Genomic DNA, 15,954 nt, shown 5'->3' on the forward strand with positions numbered 1-15,954 from the left:
ATAATACAACATTTTGATAATTACGTTCCTAAGATGACTTATTATGGTTTAATTTTAACAAAAGGGAAAATTAAATTATGGAATTTTCAGATGTTTTAAGAATTTTTTAAAGAATTATTATGAAAAAAATTAAAAGTATTAAAATGATTATTTAGGGATCAAATTAATTATTAATTATTAAAATTAACGCATTATTTCATAATTTCGTTAAAAGTAACCTAAATTAACAGATAATGATTAGAACGTAACAATCTGATATTATTATATAATATTTATGGAATTTACTCTTAAATTATGTGATAATTAATTTAATATTTAATGTGCCACATTTTTATGTTGATGAACATATTTGTGCCATTTCTTAGAAATATGGGCACCAAAGAACTATTATGTATTTTATGATTTAAGTATACAACCTCTAAATTTTTCTCTAAACCCAAACCTCAGAATCAGGAAATTCTTCATTTTTGCATTGGCGCCTATCATTCTCTCTCTATCTGCACTCAAATTTCCCGGTCAACTCCTCTTGGAAGTTACTCAAAATCACAAGCCATGGATGACGTCGTGCCTCTAGCCTCCGAAATTACCACTCGCCATTCGGTATTTCTCTACTCCCCTTCACTGTCTGTTTCTCCGCTTGTAATTTCCGTTCGTTTAGTATATCAACTAACCTAATTTTGGTGAAATTTGTGTGCACAGAAGAGGGCTAGGGTTCATGCTCTAGACGGTGGAGATGAGCCCAGCAAGGCAAACGGTAATGATAGGGAGAATCAAGAAAGGAGCAGCGACGGCAGTGATAGGAGCCCCAACCCAGGGGAAAGGGAGGGTTCACCAGATGATTTTGAAGAAATTCGTCCTAAAACTAAGCGACCTCGACCTGCTGAGGGGACTTCTGATGTCCCCAACAGATCTGAAGAGAGATTAATTGGTAATTGACTTTGAAATTTCTTTTGTTTTGGAATATTTTAATTTATATGCCCATATTGGAGATTTATAGAGTTATGAATGAAGCTTCATTATCTCAGTTTTTGTTGGCTCTACATGTTCTGCATATTTCACTATTTTTTCCATAAAATTCCTCCATTTAAGTACTATATTACAGTATAGTGTCTTCCTATGAAGAGTGTTTTCCTTGTGGCTATTTGGCCTACATCTTTTAATTTGGGGATGTGCCTATTAATATTTTTGTTTGGATGTGATTTTCATTAGAGGTTATCAAAGGTAATGGTAAACATATTTCTCAAGCTGTCAAGCAGTGGGTTGAGCGATACGAGAAGAATCCGAAACCTGCTATGGTTGAACTCTTAATGATGCTTTTTGAGGTAATTCTTGTAGAATTACGAGTAATGCTCATTAGAGAGTGGAAAACAAATAAAATAGTGAAATTCCTGACAGAGTACCGACTACCCACAATATTGTTTTACAACCTTATTGGAAAATTCTCACCTGACCCTGATACTTCTTAGTTCTCTGAATCACTAAATCGCATCATTTGGATTTTTCAACTGCATGCCTTTTTCTCAGTTTGGAGTTTTTGGCTGAAACTAAATATTTTTGATTCCACAGGCATGCGGGGCAAAGTATTACATCAGGGAAGAGTATCTGGATGAGACTGATGTTGATGATGTTGTGGTTGCTCTTGTCAACCTTGCTAGAAAAGTATCCTGTCCATATATATATATATTTGTTTATGTAATGTTTCCCATTTTTCTTCTTTGGAGGGAGGGGGATCAGTTTTTTTTTACGGAGGTTCACTGATAACAACCTGATATAGTAGCAGTATACTTTTCTGTAGCTGTAATCTGTGTAAAATGCACATATTAAGTGCTCTGTTTTTCAGAAACTTTTATGACTAGAATATTTTTATCTGCTTAATAGGTTCAAAAATTTCCAGAATACCTCTATATAAATCATTTTCCGTTTTAAAAGCATATCCTTATTCCGTTGTTTCTTGAACTCCGCATTGGTTAAAAGTATTTAATAGTTCATAGCCATCTTTTTCAAAACAACTTAATAACTCATTTAAAGTTCTAGCATCCGAAATTTCAATGTAATGTGTTGGTTTAACTATGAACTTCAGGGGGAAATTGAAGATTATCAGGGTTCAAAAAAGAAGGAATTCAAGAATTTCAAGGAGAATCTTGTTTCATTCTGGGACACTTTGGTTATTGAGTGCCAGAATGGGCCTTTGTTTGATAAAGATTTGTTTGACAAGTGTATGGATTATATAATTGCACTGTCGTGGTTAGTACATTACCATTGTGAGTATTTTATTTTGTGCTGCACTATAAGGTGACTTATTATTATATATTTTTGCCTGGTATTGACACTGAGCAGCACACCACCAAGAGTTTATCGTCTAGTTGCTTCCCTGATGGGTCTCCAGCTAGTCACATCTTTCATTTCTGTTGCAAAGAGGCTTGCTGTACAGCGTGATACTACTCAAAGACAGTTAAATGCTGAAAGGAAGAAAAGAGTTGATGGGCCTCGTGTGGAGTCACTAAATAACAGGTTATCAGCAACTCATGAGCAGAAACTTGTAATAGATGAGATGATGCGCAAAATCTTCACTGGGTAGGGCTTTTATTTATTTTATTTTTAATAAATTTAAGTATCACTTGATAAATTCATGTTTGATAACAAATTTCTTTTGTATCTAACATGTTCCATATTATGCTTTTTGAAGGTTGTTTGTGCATCGATATAGAGATGTTGATCCTAATATTCGAATGTCATGCATACAGTCACTGGGTGTTTGGATTTTGTCATATCCTACATTGTTCTTGCAGGATCTATACTTAAAGTATCTTGGATGGACTCTAAATGACAAAGTACAATTTGCTATTTGAGTTATAGGTTCTTACTTGATTTTTATTCTCACTACATTCTTCATAATACAATGTTATCGTTTCTGAAGAGTGCTGGAGTAAGAAAAGCTGCTGTCCTTGCGTTACAAAATCTCTATGAGGTGGAGGATAATGTGCCCACTCTTAGTCTTTTTACTGAAAGGTTTTCTAACCGGATGATTGAGCTTGCTGATGATGTTGATGTTTCTGTGGCTGTATGTGCCATAGGGCTTGTAAAACAATTACTTAGGTAACCTATATATTTGCTTTTAATATTTTTCCTGGATTTTGTTGCTAATTCTATTATGGAGATGTCTGTCCACTGAAATTGAATCTTTCTGTGTTTTGCAGGCATCAGCTTATACCTGATGATGATTTGGGTCCTTTGTATGATCTACTCATTGATGATCCACCAGAAATCAGGCGTGCAATAGGAGAATTAGTATATGACCACTTAATTGCGCAAAAATTTAATAGTTCCCAACCTGGCCCAAAAGGTTTTTGTTCATCTTTAGATTTAAATATCCATTGTTGACAAATGATTGTATCAATTACTGCTCATTCTTAAATGTCCTTCCTTTCTAGGCAATGAGAGTGAGATTCATCTTGGAAGAATGTTGCAGATATTACGGGAGTTTTCAACGGATCCCATTTTAAGTATATATGTTATCGATGATGTCTGGGAGTACATGAAGGCCATGAAGGTACGTTATAATTTTCCTAAAATTTGGGACGGGGAGAATGAGGTATTAGGAGGAAGGTTTGTACTTATGTTACTTGGAATTGGGTTTGAGTATTGGAACCGGGTATGTTCAATTTTTTCTAAGCTTTTCCATGTGTTTGAAGAGTCCTTGGAGGTCATATCCTCTATTCATATCCAGATATGCGTATGACTCTTTTGTTGGACACATGTGCTTCAAGAAAAATGGGGAGTTGTAGCAACATAGGTTCAAACCTACTTAATCTGAGTGATGGGCAGGGGCAAAGCCAGAAATTGTTTTTGGGGGGGCCGGAATTAAATTGTATATTTTTACGATAGTAAAAATGCAATTTCACCATTTTAATATCTATATATTTATAATTTTTAAATGATTAAATCAAAATTTTATCATTTTCAGGGGGGCCAAAATTAAATTGTATATTTTTACGATAGTAAAAATGCGATTTCACCATTTTAATATCTATATCTTTATGATTTTTAAAAGATCAAATTAAAATGCAATTTCACCATTTTAATATCTATATCTTTGCTACTTTAAATTTTTATAAATTTGCTGGATACTGGAGGCATAGGCACAAAATGGAAAATATTGATTTCCTAAGGCTGGGTATGAGAAGCAATAAGGCCTGTTGGGTAGTCTATTTGTTGCCTGGAGTGTTTATGAGGAAGAAAAATGGAAGTAATGCTTATAATTTAACAAAGAACTCGAAAGTTTCATCTGTACAAATTTATATGTTTCAAGGATATATTTTGTCCTTGTGGTGCATGTGAATGTTTGAGTTGTCCTATTTTGATATTTTAAAATGCCAAGTTTTTCTGATTGTTATTATGGTGAAAAACTAGTTAGATGGAATATTTTGGGAGTGTACTTACTGATTTTGCTTCCATCCCTACCTCTATAAATCTGGTCTACATGCTTCTGAGGAACAACTGCATATAACTTTAAAGACATTGATATTCCATAATTATATACGATCTATCATAGTTAATTTTGCAATTTGGCTTTTGCTTACAGGATTGGAAGTGTATCATCTCCATGCTTTTGGATGAGAATCCATTAATAGAGCTAACAGATGAAGACGCAACAAACCTGACTAGGCTTCTTTTTGCTTCTGTCAGAAAGGCTGTCGGAGAGAGGATTGTTCCTGCTTCTGATAATCGGAAACAATATTTCAGTAAAGCTCAAAAAGTATCTGATTTCTTTGTTTCATATTTCTTATTCTGATTCCTCACCTCATATAAGGATTTATTTACAATATTATGTTCTTATTTTGCATTATTAGTTGGTGATTTCTCTGCTCTGTATTGCCACTCATGAAGAAGACTAAAACTCAAACCATCTTTTTTCTTAAATATTAGGAAGCAATTGAAAACAATAGGCGGGATTTAACTATTGCCATGATGAAGAACTACCCATTACTTCTACGTAAATTCATGGCTGACAAGGCAAAAATTTCATCATTGGTTGAGATTATTGTATATATGAACCTTGAGCTTTATTCTCTGAAGAGACAGGAGCAGGTAGGTGATAAAGTTTTCTTGTTAGAGTCTAACAATTAAACACTAGCTGATGTGCTTTTCCTTTCAGAATTTCAGAACTACTCTTCTGCTCATCAAAGATGCATTTTTCAAGCATGGTGAGAAGGATGCATTGAGATCTTGTGTAAAGGCTATTAAATTCTGTTCCACTGAGAGTAGAGGAGAGCTGCAAGATTTTGCTCGTAACAAACTAAAGGAGCTTGAGGATGAGCTTCTTGATAAGCTTAAATCTGCAACTAAAGAAGTGATCGTATGTGTTTCCATCTGAGCCTTTTGTTCTTGGTTGTGGCCTTGATCACTAAATGTATAAGGCTGACAACTTTTAAATTTGCAGGATGGAGAGGATGAGTATTCTCTTCTTGTGAATTTAAAAAGATTGTACGAGCTTCAATTGTCAAGGCCTATATCAATTGATGAACTCTATGGAGATAGTATCACAATCTTGCACAGCTTCAGAAATTTGGATGATGAAGTAAGTTGGATGAGCGAAATTTAAAAATTGTTTAGTTTTTTATGTCCATCGCATTTGTTCTTAATCACTTCTCATTCTCATTTAGGTTGTTAGTTTTCTGCTGCTGAATATGTACTTGGATGTAGCCTGGTCTCTGCACTCTATTATAAACAGTGAAACTGTCTCTGAAGGATCCTTATCATCTCTCCTGTCTAAACGTGATACCTTGTTGGAGGAACTCGAGTATTTTCTCAATGCTCCTCCTGAAGTTGGGGAAGGGAGCAAATCAGGAAATCAGCTAGCCTGCAGGGTAATCTTTTTTCCTTAATATATGAATTTAAAAAAATCCCTGAGATTGTTTTCTCTAATGAAGTTTATGTAATGACCCAGGTTTGTACTATATTAGCAGATGTCTGGTGTCTGTTTAGGAAGACAAATTTTTCGTCAACAAAGCTTGAAAGATTAGGATATTGTCCTGATGTTTCTATACTTCAGAAGTTCTGGACCCTTTGTGAGAAGCAGCTGAAAATTTCAGGTGGGCAAATTCTTTCTTTCTTTTTCTGAGCTCAAGCTTTGAAATACTTAACATGCTACTATTGGGGGAATCACCATCTGGTTGAACCAATTGGAGCCAAGTAACCTTTATGTGCTTTCTGCATATTGTTTGCTTGCACCCTTTAGATGTTGGTTGCATATTTTGACGAGAATTCATTCAAATTTCACACTGCTGTTAATTTGCAAATTTTAGTTAAGCCTTGCATGTATATATTCAGATGACACAGAAGATGAAGATGTTAACAAAGAGTATATAGAGGAGACAAATAGAGATACAGTCATGATTGCTGCTGCAAAGTTGATTGCTAGTGATACAATCCCAAAGGTACCTGTACGCTACAGAATTTGATGTCTATTTCTTGCTTTCTAGGCAATTTTTTTCTTGTTTCAAATTATTGTTCTCTCTGAAGTCTGCTTAAAATTTTGCTTGCAATACCTTTCTTTTCTTAATTTAGATAAGCCTCAAATTTTACTGCAGGATTATCTTGCTCCTGAGATAATTTCTCATTTTGTGATGCATGGAGCTGGCATTGCAGAGATTGTTAAGAGCCTGATTACAGTTCTGAGGAAGAAAGATGATAATGTCTCTGAAATCTTTCTAGAAGCTTTGAAAAGGGTAGAATTCTTGACTTCAATTGTTTTGGTGAAATTTAGTTGATGATGCCACCTATCACGTGCTAATCTACAAATTCATTCTTTTTTGCTGCATGGGTTAATTTCAACATGTCCTGAAAAATACTTATTTGCATGTTGAACTTCCGCTGGAATTTTGTTTATATTTTTTCGTCTTGAGTTAAGCACTATGTGCTGAATGGCTGAGGTTCAACATTGAAACGAACTGGCCACTTGTTAGGTGTAATGACTAATAGGGCCTTTTATATAGGTTGTTTGAGACTATATTTACATAGAAAAGAGTGAAATAATTTATGATTGAAAATTTCTATTTTGCTCCAATATAAGAATATGTTTGTCATATTTATTGGAAATAATTAAAGTGGAATGAAACTGGAAAAGCTATTAATTGGAGTTTCGTGTGTTGTCCTCTTAAATTAATGATCTGTTCTTCAGAATTTGTAGAAATGGTATGACGGTTATAGAGCGGTAGGGCCATATTCTTTGACAAACCTAAAACTGAAATTTGGTGGAAACATTGTTATATTTCTGTCTCTGTTTGTGTATCCCTTTTAAGTTCACCCTTTTTTTTTTCTTTTCACCAGGCCTTTCTTCGACATCTGGAACTTTCAAGAAGTGATGATGAATCCATAAAAAGCGAGTCTTTTCAGGAGTGTAAGAATTTGGCTGCTCGGCTTGCTGGAATATTTGTTGGTGCTGCTCGGAACAAACACAGACCTGAGATTTTAAAGATTGTTAAGGAAGGCATTGAGTATGCTTTTGAAGACACTCCAAAGCACCTGTCTTTTCTGGAAGCTTCTGTGCTACATTTTGCGTCAAGACTTCCTGCACCTGACATACGAGACGTGTAAGAATTTCTCTGAATTCAATGTAAAACATTTTATTTCATTCTTTGAACAGGGACTGACCATAGTGCGTCACTTATTATTTTATAGTCTGAAAGATGTCCAGAAGAGGACAGAGAATGTAAATGCAGAAGAGGATCCAAGTGGGTGGCGCCCTTATAATACATTTTACGAGAGTTTGCTGGAAAAGTGTGCAAAGAATGAAGGGATCCAAGGTACTAGTGAGCTTCATTTCAATCATTCCCTGGATCATTTTTATGCGAAGTATAAATTGGCAATAGGTGGAGGCGGTCCAACTTTAATACAAGACCACTAGATATGCAATAATTAAGAAATGCGGGATAAAACCCCTTAACAAAATACATGTTCCCAAGCATTTAGGTTTTATTCTTGTGTCTTTATATATATATATATATCTGATATAAATTCTGTTGAGTACTGAGTCTGTTCTCTGGAATTTGAGTTAAGAGCTAATCACGCTGTTGTGTTGCAGATGAGAAGGAATGGACAACTACAAGACAAAGGGGTCGTCCTAGGAAGCGGCAAAATATTGAGGGGAGGAGACTTTTTGATGAGCATGGTTCAAGTGATGAAGAGGATTCAATTAACACATCAGACCAGGAAGATGCTCAGGTTGAGGGAGATGAGGAAGATGATAATGCTCCTCTGATTCATTCACTTAAGTCCACTTCTAAGTTGAGGTCATTGCGAGTCTCAAGACAGGAAAACTGAGGCAATTGAAGGTCTGGATCATCTGCAAGAGGTACAGATTATTAGCCACTTCACGTGGGTGAGGTATGAAATGTATTTTCTAGTTCCCATGCATGACTTGGAGATTGGTCCTTCGATGAAAGATTTTAGAGTGTGAATTGCAAGTGGATTGTGGAAGACGATCATAACTTAAGGATTTATGTAGTCGAACTAGATTGGGATATCATAGAATTCAAATGTAAGTTTCTGTTAGGAATGTAATATCAGGATGTTTTTACCCCTGTTAGGTTATTGTCATTGCTAATAAAAAACTCGGAGTTCCGCTCATGTGACTATAATAGTTAGGTTTTCATGCATGCACATACAATGCAAGGTCTACAAAATTTCCGATGTGCTACAGCAAGCAAAGTCCAGCGGTGGCCTATGGATTCAGCCAGGTTTTCAGCTTCTTTTGCTGGAGGTTAATCGAACCGTGAGAATTGCTTACATCCATCTATATATATATTCTTCCCTTTTGTTGGGTCATCCTGAAGAAAAACAAAAGTTTGCTCTACAATACATTCAATGAATTGAATGATGAAATTTGTTTATATGTAATAACTAGAAAGAACAAAAAGAAAGATCCATTTTTGTTGACATGGGACTAAAAAAAGAGCCGAAACGATACGGTGCTCTGGTCTAAAATCAACCATTATGTAAATTCCAAATCGGGAAGCGTTTAGGCTTTTGGGGTCTTGGCAGCTTGACATGACAAATAACAATTGATGATGGTGGGTTAGGTTAATGATGTTTGAAACTTGAATATTTTTGGAACACGTTTCACCAATTTCACTAATGGAAACACATCCTCTCAAATGCCCAGATAAACGAGGTTGTTCATCATCATCATAATTATCATCAACCCATTTAGCATAATAAAAAGAGACATTAAATGTATATAAAAATGAAATTCCACAAAACTGAAGAAGACTTGCTGCTCTCATCATCAAATTTAGTTGACTTCGATGTCAAAAAATTCCTTGAAAATCAAGATTTTGGCAGATATATAAGAAATGAAATGGGTGCTTAACGTGAATAGTTGCTTCTTCCATAATTAAAACTACAAGTCGATGTTGCTGCAGCCTCTGGCAATATGAGATGGGGGATTAAATGCCAGAGGTGCAGGGTTCAATTGCCCTGCATCTCCAAGTGGGTTTTTAATTTTACCCTTTTTAACGTATTATCAGCTGTATTTAAATTCTCAGTACGACCCAAAATCGAAGTTCGTTGCAGAGCCTGGAAAGCCTCCGTTATTCTCTAATATATATCGTTAAACGGAACATCCTTCCCGCCATTTTCACCGGGGGTTTTCTTGACATTAGGAGCAATGTCCGTTCCTCTCTTCAACCTTGCTCCTAATTTGACAGTTTCAAGACTCTGTTTAGGTTTGTCTATCCCTATTCTGTCTTCTGCATACCACCATATATCCACCAATTCAGAACTTTAATCCTCTCTCCATTTCTCTTTTGGTTTTTTATCCTCAGGAACAATGACTTTTGGGGAGCAAAACTCTCTTCCTCAGACATTACGTCTTCTAGACCAAGCTTTTGACGCCGGAATCAACTTCTTCGACTCCGCCGAAATGTACGGTGTCCCCCATGCTTCATCTCAAACCCTTTCTGAGTTTTCGGCATTCTTTTGGTTATTTATGTTCATTTTCTATCTTGTAAAGTATAGGTACCCAGTTCCTCAGCGTGCTGAGACTCAAGGGAAAAGTGAAGAATACTTTGGCCAGTGGGTTAGAAAGAGGAAAATATCCCGTGACCGTGTTGTCATTGCTACCAAGGTTACCTCTATTTCCTGCCTTATCAGATGTTACTTAGTGCTTCATGTCTTCTATTAATCATTGCCCATTCCACATTTGTACTCATCTTAGGTCTATGTTCTATTCGAGTGTGAGTGCAATTCAAACAGGTAATTTTGGGTTCATTAAAGTAGTAGTAAGAACTTCAATTAATGGGTCTGCATGCGGAAATCTTTCCTAAGTTAAATAAAACATTTCAAAAGGCAGAATAACTTTGACAAGGATTGCAGTGATTTAGTTCTGAAATTTTTAGCTGGCGTTGTGTGGACTTATGATGGTTCTCTTGGGGAACAAGACTTCCAAATCATGTATTTTCCTAACGCTACATGTGTCTTACTAGTTTTTGCCACACATTTTGAAGTTTTGCTTTTGAATATTTTATGATAAGAAGAGGTTATGAGACAGGTTGCTGGGCCATCTGGGCAAATGAGTTGGATTAGAGATGGACCAAAGTGTTTAGATGCCAAGAATATTACTGAGGCAGTAGATGGCAGGTTAGTCCCATATGTCATGGATTTTGTGTCATCAGTTGCACCAGAAATGTCTCCAGGTTGTTCCCTCTTTGAAATCATTTTGCCATGTAATGAGTGTATTATCATGTATAGCACGGGGAGCTCTATTCTTCAAATCCTAACCATCTTTGCATGTTAGGGCATGCGTTGAGTTTTAGGCCTAGTCTTAAAAGCTATGTTGCTCTGACTCTTCATTTTTTCCTTGAAGTACCCATGTCTGGCATATATTTGGGTATGGGTATGGAAATACAACTCTCCAAATATATTAACTTGGAAAAGATTGAGCAGACTTGTGTCGCAAACATACTCATATGAGTCATATCTGACACTCACTTGGATGTCCGAGTAACATAACTTAAAAAGTTTGTAACTTTGTTTCCTTCAAAATATTCCTTTTGTATTCTGAATAGTCAATTTTTTACTTGTTGAATGTGTAACCATTAATTTATAATAGTTACAATTACCCCTCTGAATCTGGCTTTTCTTTTTTGTTTTCCTAAAAAAGTGTCTAACTTGGAATCAATAGATGGTCAAACTTTTAGTGACTGAAAGTTGTCTTAGTAATGTATATATAGCTTATTATGGTTGCAAATATACCTATTTGAATTTGGTTTTCTTCAATGCCTCGTTAGAAGTCCGGGAACTATATTGCTCGGTTTTTGCAGATTGCATAAATAGCACATACGCATACAGCTTGAGTTACTTGGAAATTGTTATCTACTTAACCAACATCATATTCTGTATCACCATGAGTGCATAACACTAACACAAATGGATTTCTAGTATGAATATATATATATGTGCACTACCCATGAATACTGCAAATTGATTTCTAGGAGAATAATGGAGTGAGTGCCTGTGTCTGTGTGTGGGGATTTTGTATTCCTTTATGCTCTAATATCTTCATGTCTGGGTTTCACAGTTTAAAGCGTCTGCAGATGGACCACATTGATCTCTATCAAATCCACTGGCCTGACCGGTTTGTATATAGATCTTATCCTTTGTTTATTTCCCTGGGGGACAGTTTGGGGTTGTGGAGTTGCCATTTTTAGACAGTGTGTAAACAGAGAACAGATAAGTGACTTTTGTAGATATTGTAACAAATACTTTAGGTTTTCTTTCTTTTCTAGTTTCTTCCTCTATAATACAGGAGCCGTCATTTTAAAGTGCTTCATAGTTGTGTGTCCAGCTATGTTCCCATGTTTGGAGAAACCGAGTATGATCCAGTCCGACAATTCTCATCTGTCCCAATTGAGGAGCAACTTGATGCTCTTGGCAGAGCTGTTGATGCTGGTAAGGTAAGTGATACATGATGTGTGTTTGCCTTTACAAAATCTCACCATTGGAATTTAGTAAAACTTTTGTTTTGACTTGCAGATCAGATATATTGGACTCAGTAACGAAACGCCATATGGTGTCATGAAGTTCCTTCATTTTGCAGAAAACAATGTTTGCTACCCTAAGATTATAAGCGTGCAGGTTGTCTGTGCATTTATGGTTAAAAGCAATATGCCCTCTGTATCTCTGATTTGTATAGGTGGAGCTGATAAGCTTATATTTTTCAGAATTCATATAGCTTGCTCTGCCGAACTTTTGATTCTGGAATGGCTGAGTGCTGTCATCATGAGAGGTACACTCTGAATTTAATGTTTTTAAATTAGAATTATGGATTATTTTTAAATTTTAACTGCATCATGTATAGGATTTCAATAAAAAAATTTCATTATCTTAGAATTGTCAATCTCTTGAAATCATCTGGATAATTTATGCATTCTATGTTCTTGCATCATATCCATTTTTGTTCTGGAATAAATAATCATTCTGATCAGGATATATGATGATATGTCATAGGTACAGAATTTACATCCACCATGATATGGTATTTGCATAAGCGATTTATAGCTACTGCTCATAGTTGAAGTGCTGTAGGATTCTTTTTTTTTGCTGCTCACCATGCAAAAAGCATATATACTTATACCAGTCTTTGCTAAAAAGTTTGGGTTATATTCTAAAGAAGTTACCTTTGTTAACTCTTTTAGTTAGTTTTACTACATATGTAGATTAATGGAAAAGGTTTTTGCGTGTTTGTTTCGTTCTTATACTCCCTCAATATTTTATAGGATCTACTTGTTGGGCTACAGTCCACTTGCAATGGGCATACTTTCAGGGAAGTATTTTGCTTCAGATGGTGCTCCTTCCGATGCTCGGTTAAATCTTTTCAAAGGTTGATTAACAACTCTTGTTTTAAATTTCATTCTTTAGGGTACTTTCAGAATTATCATTGAGCTTCTTCTTTTTTTCTCTTTCTTAATCTCATTTCTGCTTTCTAGGGAGGTATTCAGAGGGTGAATCCCGATACAGCCTGGCCCGAAACACTTTAAAATTAGCTACAATGGTAAACAAAATATTGTGAGGTTTTGAACTTAGAGATTATTCCATGGCACTGTTTTTTGTACATGGAATGGAAAAATAAAATGCATATTCACATTTTGTAGTGAGTTTATTGTATGATTATTGATTCAAATGAGTTAAATGGATGACATCTATCAAGAAGGATATTGAAGGATGTTCCAAATCATGTGAACATCCTGGCAAATCAGTGTATTTGGTGGATATGTAGGTTGTCAGATAAACTTTATTGTTTGACATGGAAACCTTTTTGCATCAAAGCATACAGTTCTTTGTTTTAAGTTTTACTTTTACATGTAATTCATCTCTCTTGAGCTTAATTTTTATTTGAATTTTTGAATAAGAATTGATACTTATAATTCCATTTCCCTGTCTTTGCAGGAGTACCTTGGTATTGCAGAAAAATATGGTCTTCATCCTGTATCACTTGCAATCGGTATGTAGTTGCTACACATGCATGCACATGTTGACGTTTGCTCTCTATTGGCCAAGTAATTATGTCCATCGAATTACATGTATCCATTTGTCGGCAAGAGCTCGCTAGGATCACATACTCTGAAATTAGGTGATCCTTAATGATTCTGAAAAGTATGGTTAGATCGAAAATGACGTTTTGTTCCTCTCCCATGTTTCAAAGGCCATAACAAATCTCAAAAGTTGGAAATTTTAAGCTAGTTTTGCTATCAAGCCGTAAGGCTGGAATTCAATGAATTTACGAGTTTAAATACATACTCTTTAGTGCAAATAGCAGAAGGTTTGAGCATGGAATTAAGCAGCTTCTGTAGAGAGCTGTGATCTATTAAATATCTTAATGTTTCAAAATCAGCTAGTATGCTTTTTGCTTTTGATTTCTGTTTTACCTTAGCCATTATTGATTTTCAAGCTTTTTTTTTTTGTGGTAGCCTTTGTTTTGAATCATCCTCTGGTGGCAAGTACTGTGTTTGGGGTGACCAAATCATGGCAGCTTGAGGAAGTCATCAGTGCATGCAATGTTGAACTAACATCTGAGATAATTGCAGACATTAACAAAGTTCATGCAAAGTTTCCAAATCCATGTCCCTGATCAATATATACATGTTTTTATTTCTTTCTGATTTTGAAGGTTCTAAAATTAGGTAGAATGACAGACGCACTTTTCATATGTAAAACACTATTCCAGGAGACACTATATAAATGGCAAGTTTTGAAATATAGGTTACAATATATTTTTGGCATTTGGATGCTCTGTTGGCTATAGAGGTTGTTAGTTATAGGGTTTTTGAATATTTATTTTGATTCTATATTTAAAATACGATTTTGGAGTGTCAACTTGATTACAACATAGGGTTTGTTACACCCTATACAATACTACAAATGCAATCACTACAGTTTTGTACCAACCCATAAATAAACCAAAAGTAGTTTAAAAGAAATACCTTTATTCTTAGAAATTGTGATATTCATAAATCACAATGGGTGAAAATAAAATAATGTCATCACACGAAGTGTTATGTATAAATTTTAAGCTTATATGTTGAAAATGCAAAAAAGTTAATTAACTTTATGCATTCACCTAATTAAAATAAACAATTAAGCCTCTCAGTTAAAATATTTAAAAAATAATAAAAAAAATAAAAATGAGAAATTATAAATTATAAAATATAAAAAAATTAAATGTTAAATATTTTAAAATATTTGAAAAATATGAACTTATAAAAATGATAAATAAATATAAAAATTATAAAATCAATAAAACATATTTTAAATATTTTAAATTTTATAAAAAAAATTAAAATCCTATAAAAACCATAAGATTATAAGAAGTATTAAAATTGGTATAAACTTATAAAAAATCATAAAAATTTGAACTGAACAAAGATTAGTCGGTTGGATCAATTAGACCAAAATTGACAAAAGTATCGATTTGAAGAAAGTCATTAGACCTATTGACCTGGAATAGTTGAACCGGTTTTTTTTTGATGTTTTATTTAATTGAGTTAGACAAAACAATCGAATTGAAAAATCAATGGCCTGGTTGGTTCGACCACCGGTCCGATTATGAAAATATTGGTTAGAATATGGCATTCTGATATATGCTAAGAGTTGGATAATGAAATTTTGGTATGATAAAAATATTAAAAATAAAAAACTAGTTCAACCGCTCGGTTTCCAAGTCAATCGGTCTAATAGATTTTCCTAGACTAGTACCCTTGATTTTGGGCTAACTGGTTTAGTTCAAGTTTTTATGTTTTTTTAATAATTTTTTATAAGTTTATAAGTTCAATTTTAATATTTTTATAATTTTTATAATTCTTTACAATTTTTTTATTTTTAAGAATTCTAATACCTTTTTAATTTTAAATATTTTAAATAAGTTTATTAATTTTATAATTTTTTTATAAATTAGTAACTTTAATAAATTTATATCAATTTTAATATTTTTAAAATATAATATATTTATTTTATTTATTTTCTAATTTTAATGATTTTTAATCATTTTTATGGAAAAATATTAGATTAAACCTGAAGACACCAGATGTCATCATTTGATTGGTATGTCAATTTATTTTAGTGGTCAACATGACTAATGACAAAAAAAACATTAATAGAGGGATTTATTTGATTATTTTAATTAACAACAAAAGTTTAATTGAGTGCGTATTTAATATAAGGACTTAATTGATTTTTTTTTACATTTTTTAAGGATTTTTTGAGATGTAAACCTAAATTTTATATTTTAGAATGTAATGATGAATAACAAAATGGGTTATTGATGAATACAGAGTAGTTTTTAATAAGTAGATTGGTTTTTTTTAGAAATAAATATTTTTTTTATAAAAGTATTAAGTAAAAATTTAAATGACACGTTTTGTATTTTTTAATTTAATGAATTTGATTCAATAAGTATTT

At 33.9% G+C, this 15,954-nt stretch overlaps 2 protein-coding genes across 5 annotated transcripts; both read left to right on the forward strand.

Annotated features, from left to right (window-relative positions):
• Positions 1 to 350: 350 nt before the first annotated feature.
• On the forward strand, positions 351 to 8,628 carry LOC107912392 (sister-chromatid cohesion protein 3). Of its 2 annotated transcripts, none has more exons than XM_041106048.1 (21): positions 351 to 600; positions 700 to 928; positions 1,210 to 1,322; positions 1,567 to 1,659; positions 2,081 to 2,244; positions 2,338 to 2,574; positions 2,687 to 2,831; positions 2,918 to 3,096; positions 3,198 to 3,343; positions 3,432 to 3,550; positions 4,583 to 4,756; positions 4,927 to 5,088; positions 5,156 to 5,356; positions 5,441 to 5,578; positions 5,664 to 5,867; positions 5,948 to 6,092; positions 6,331 to 6,437; positions 6,591 to 6,728; positions 7,330 to 7,592; positions 7,681 to 7,805; positions 8,084 to 8,628. In XM_041106048.1, the coding sequence occupies exons 1-21, from the start codon at positions 553 to 555 to the stop codon at positions 8,320 to 8,322; spliced, it is 3,369 nt and encodes a 1,122-aa protein (XP_040961982.1). In that variant the 5' UTR covers positions 351 to 552; the 3' UTR covers positions 8,323 to 8,628. The 2 variants fall into 2 exon arrangements, with proteins under 2 accessions (XP_040961982.1, XP_040961981.1); XM_041106047.1 differs by having other exon boundaries at positions 373 to 600; positions 1,567 to 1,692.
• Positions 8,629 to 9,263: 635 nt separating this feature from the next.
• LOC107912390 (protein tas) lies at positions 9,264 to 14,279 on the forward strand. Of its 3 annotated transcripts, none has more exons than XM_016840544.2 (12): positions 9,269 to 9,725; positions 9,825 to 9,924; positions 10,018 to 10,126; positions 10,550 to 10,638; positions 11,579 to 11,635; positions 11,846 to 11,954; positions 12,034 to 12,138; positions 12,222 to 12,286; positions 12,777 to 12,880; positions 12,987 to 13,051; positions 13,447 to 13,501; positions 13,968 to 14,279. In XM_016840544.2, exons 1-12 carry the CDS (start codon positions 9,668 to 9,670, stop codon positions 14,126 to 14,128), a joined length of 1,077 nt encoding a protein of 358 aa, XP_016696033.1. In that variant the 5' UTR covers positions 9,269 to 9,667; the 3' UTR covers positions 14,129 to 14,279. The 3 variants fall into 3 exon arrangements, with proteins under 3 accessions (XP_040961984.1, XP_016696033.1, XP_016696035.1); XM_016840546.2 differs by having other exon boundaries at positions 9,270 to 9,725; positions 12,034 to 12,135; XM_041106050.1 differs by lacking the exon at positions 12,987 to 13,051 and having other exon boundaries at positions 9,264 to 9,725; positions 12,034 to 12,135.
• Positions 14,280 to 15,954: the final 1,675 nt, after the last annotated feature.

This window comes from Gossypium hirsutum, chromosome D11 (genome assembly GCF_007990345.1).
Source record: "Gossypium hirsutum isolate 1008001.06 chromosome D11, Gossypium_hirsutum_v2.1, whole genome shotgun sequence".
Taxonomy (NCBI): Eukaryota; Viridiplantae; Streptophyta; class Magnoliopsida; order Malvales; family Malvaceae; genus Gossypium; species Gossypium hirsutum.

Excerpts from the sequence above, each read along its gene's own strand:
- LOC107912392 (XM_041106047.1), top strand. The coding sequence starts at position 553 with ATGGATGACGTCGTGCCTCTAGCCTCCGAAATTACCACTCGCCATTCG. Across the intron at positions 1,693-2,080 it reads ATATATATATATTTGTTTAT|GGGGAAATTGAAGATTATCA; the intron begins GTAATGTTTCCC and ends TATGAACTTCAG. Across the intron at positions 5,868-5,947 it reads GAAATCAGCTAGCCTGCAGG|GTTTGTACTATATTAGCAGA; the intron begins GTAATCTTTTTT and ends GTAATGACCCAG.
- LOC107912390 (XM_016840544.2), top strand. The coding sequence starts at position 9,668 with ATGTCCGTTCCTCTCTTCAACCTTGCTCCTAATTTGACAGTTTCAAGA. Across the intron at positions 10,127-10,549 it reads GTGTTGTCATTGCTACCAAG|GTTGCTGGGCCATCTGGGCA; the intron begins GTTACCTCTATT and ends GTTATGAGACAG. Across the intron at positions 13,502-13,967 it reads TCCTGTATCACTTGCAATCG|CCTTTGTTTTGAATCATCCT; the intron begins GTATGTAGTTGC and ends TTTTTGTGGTAG.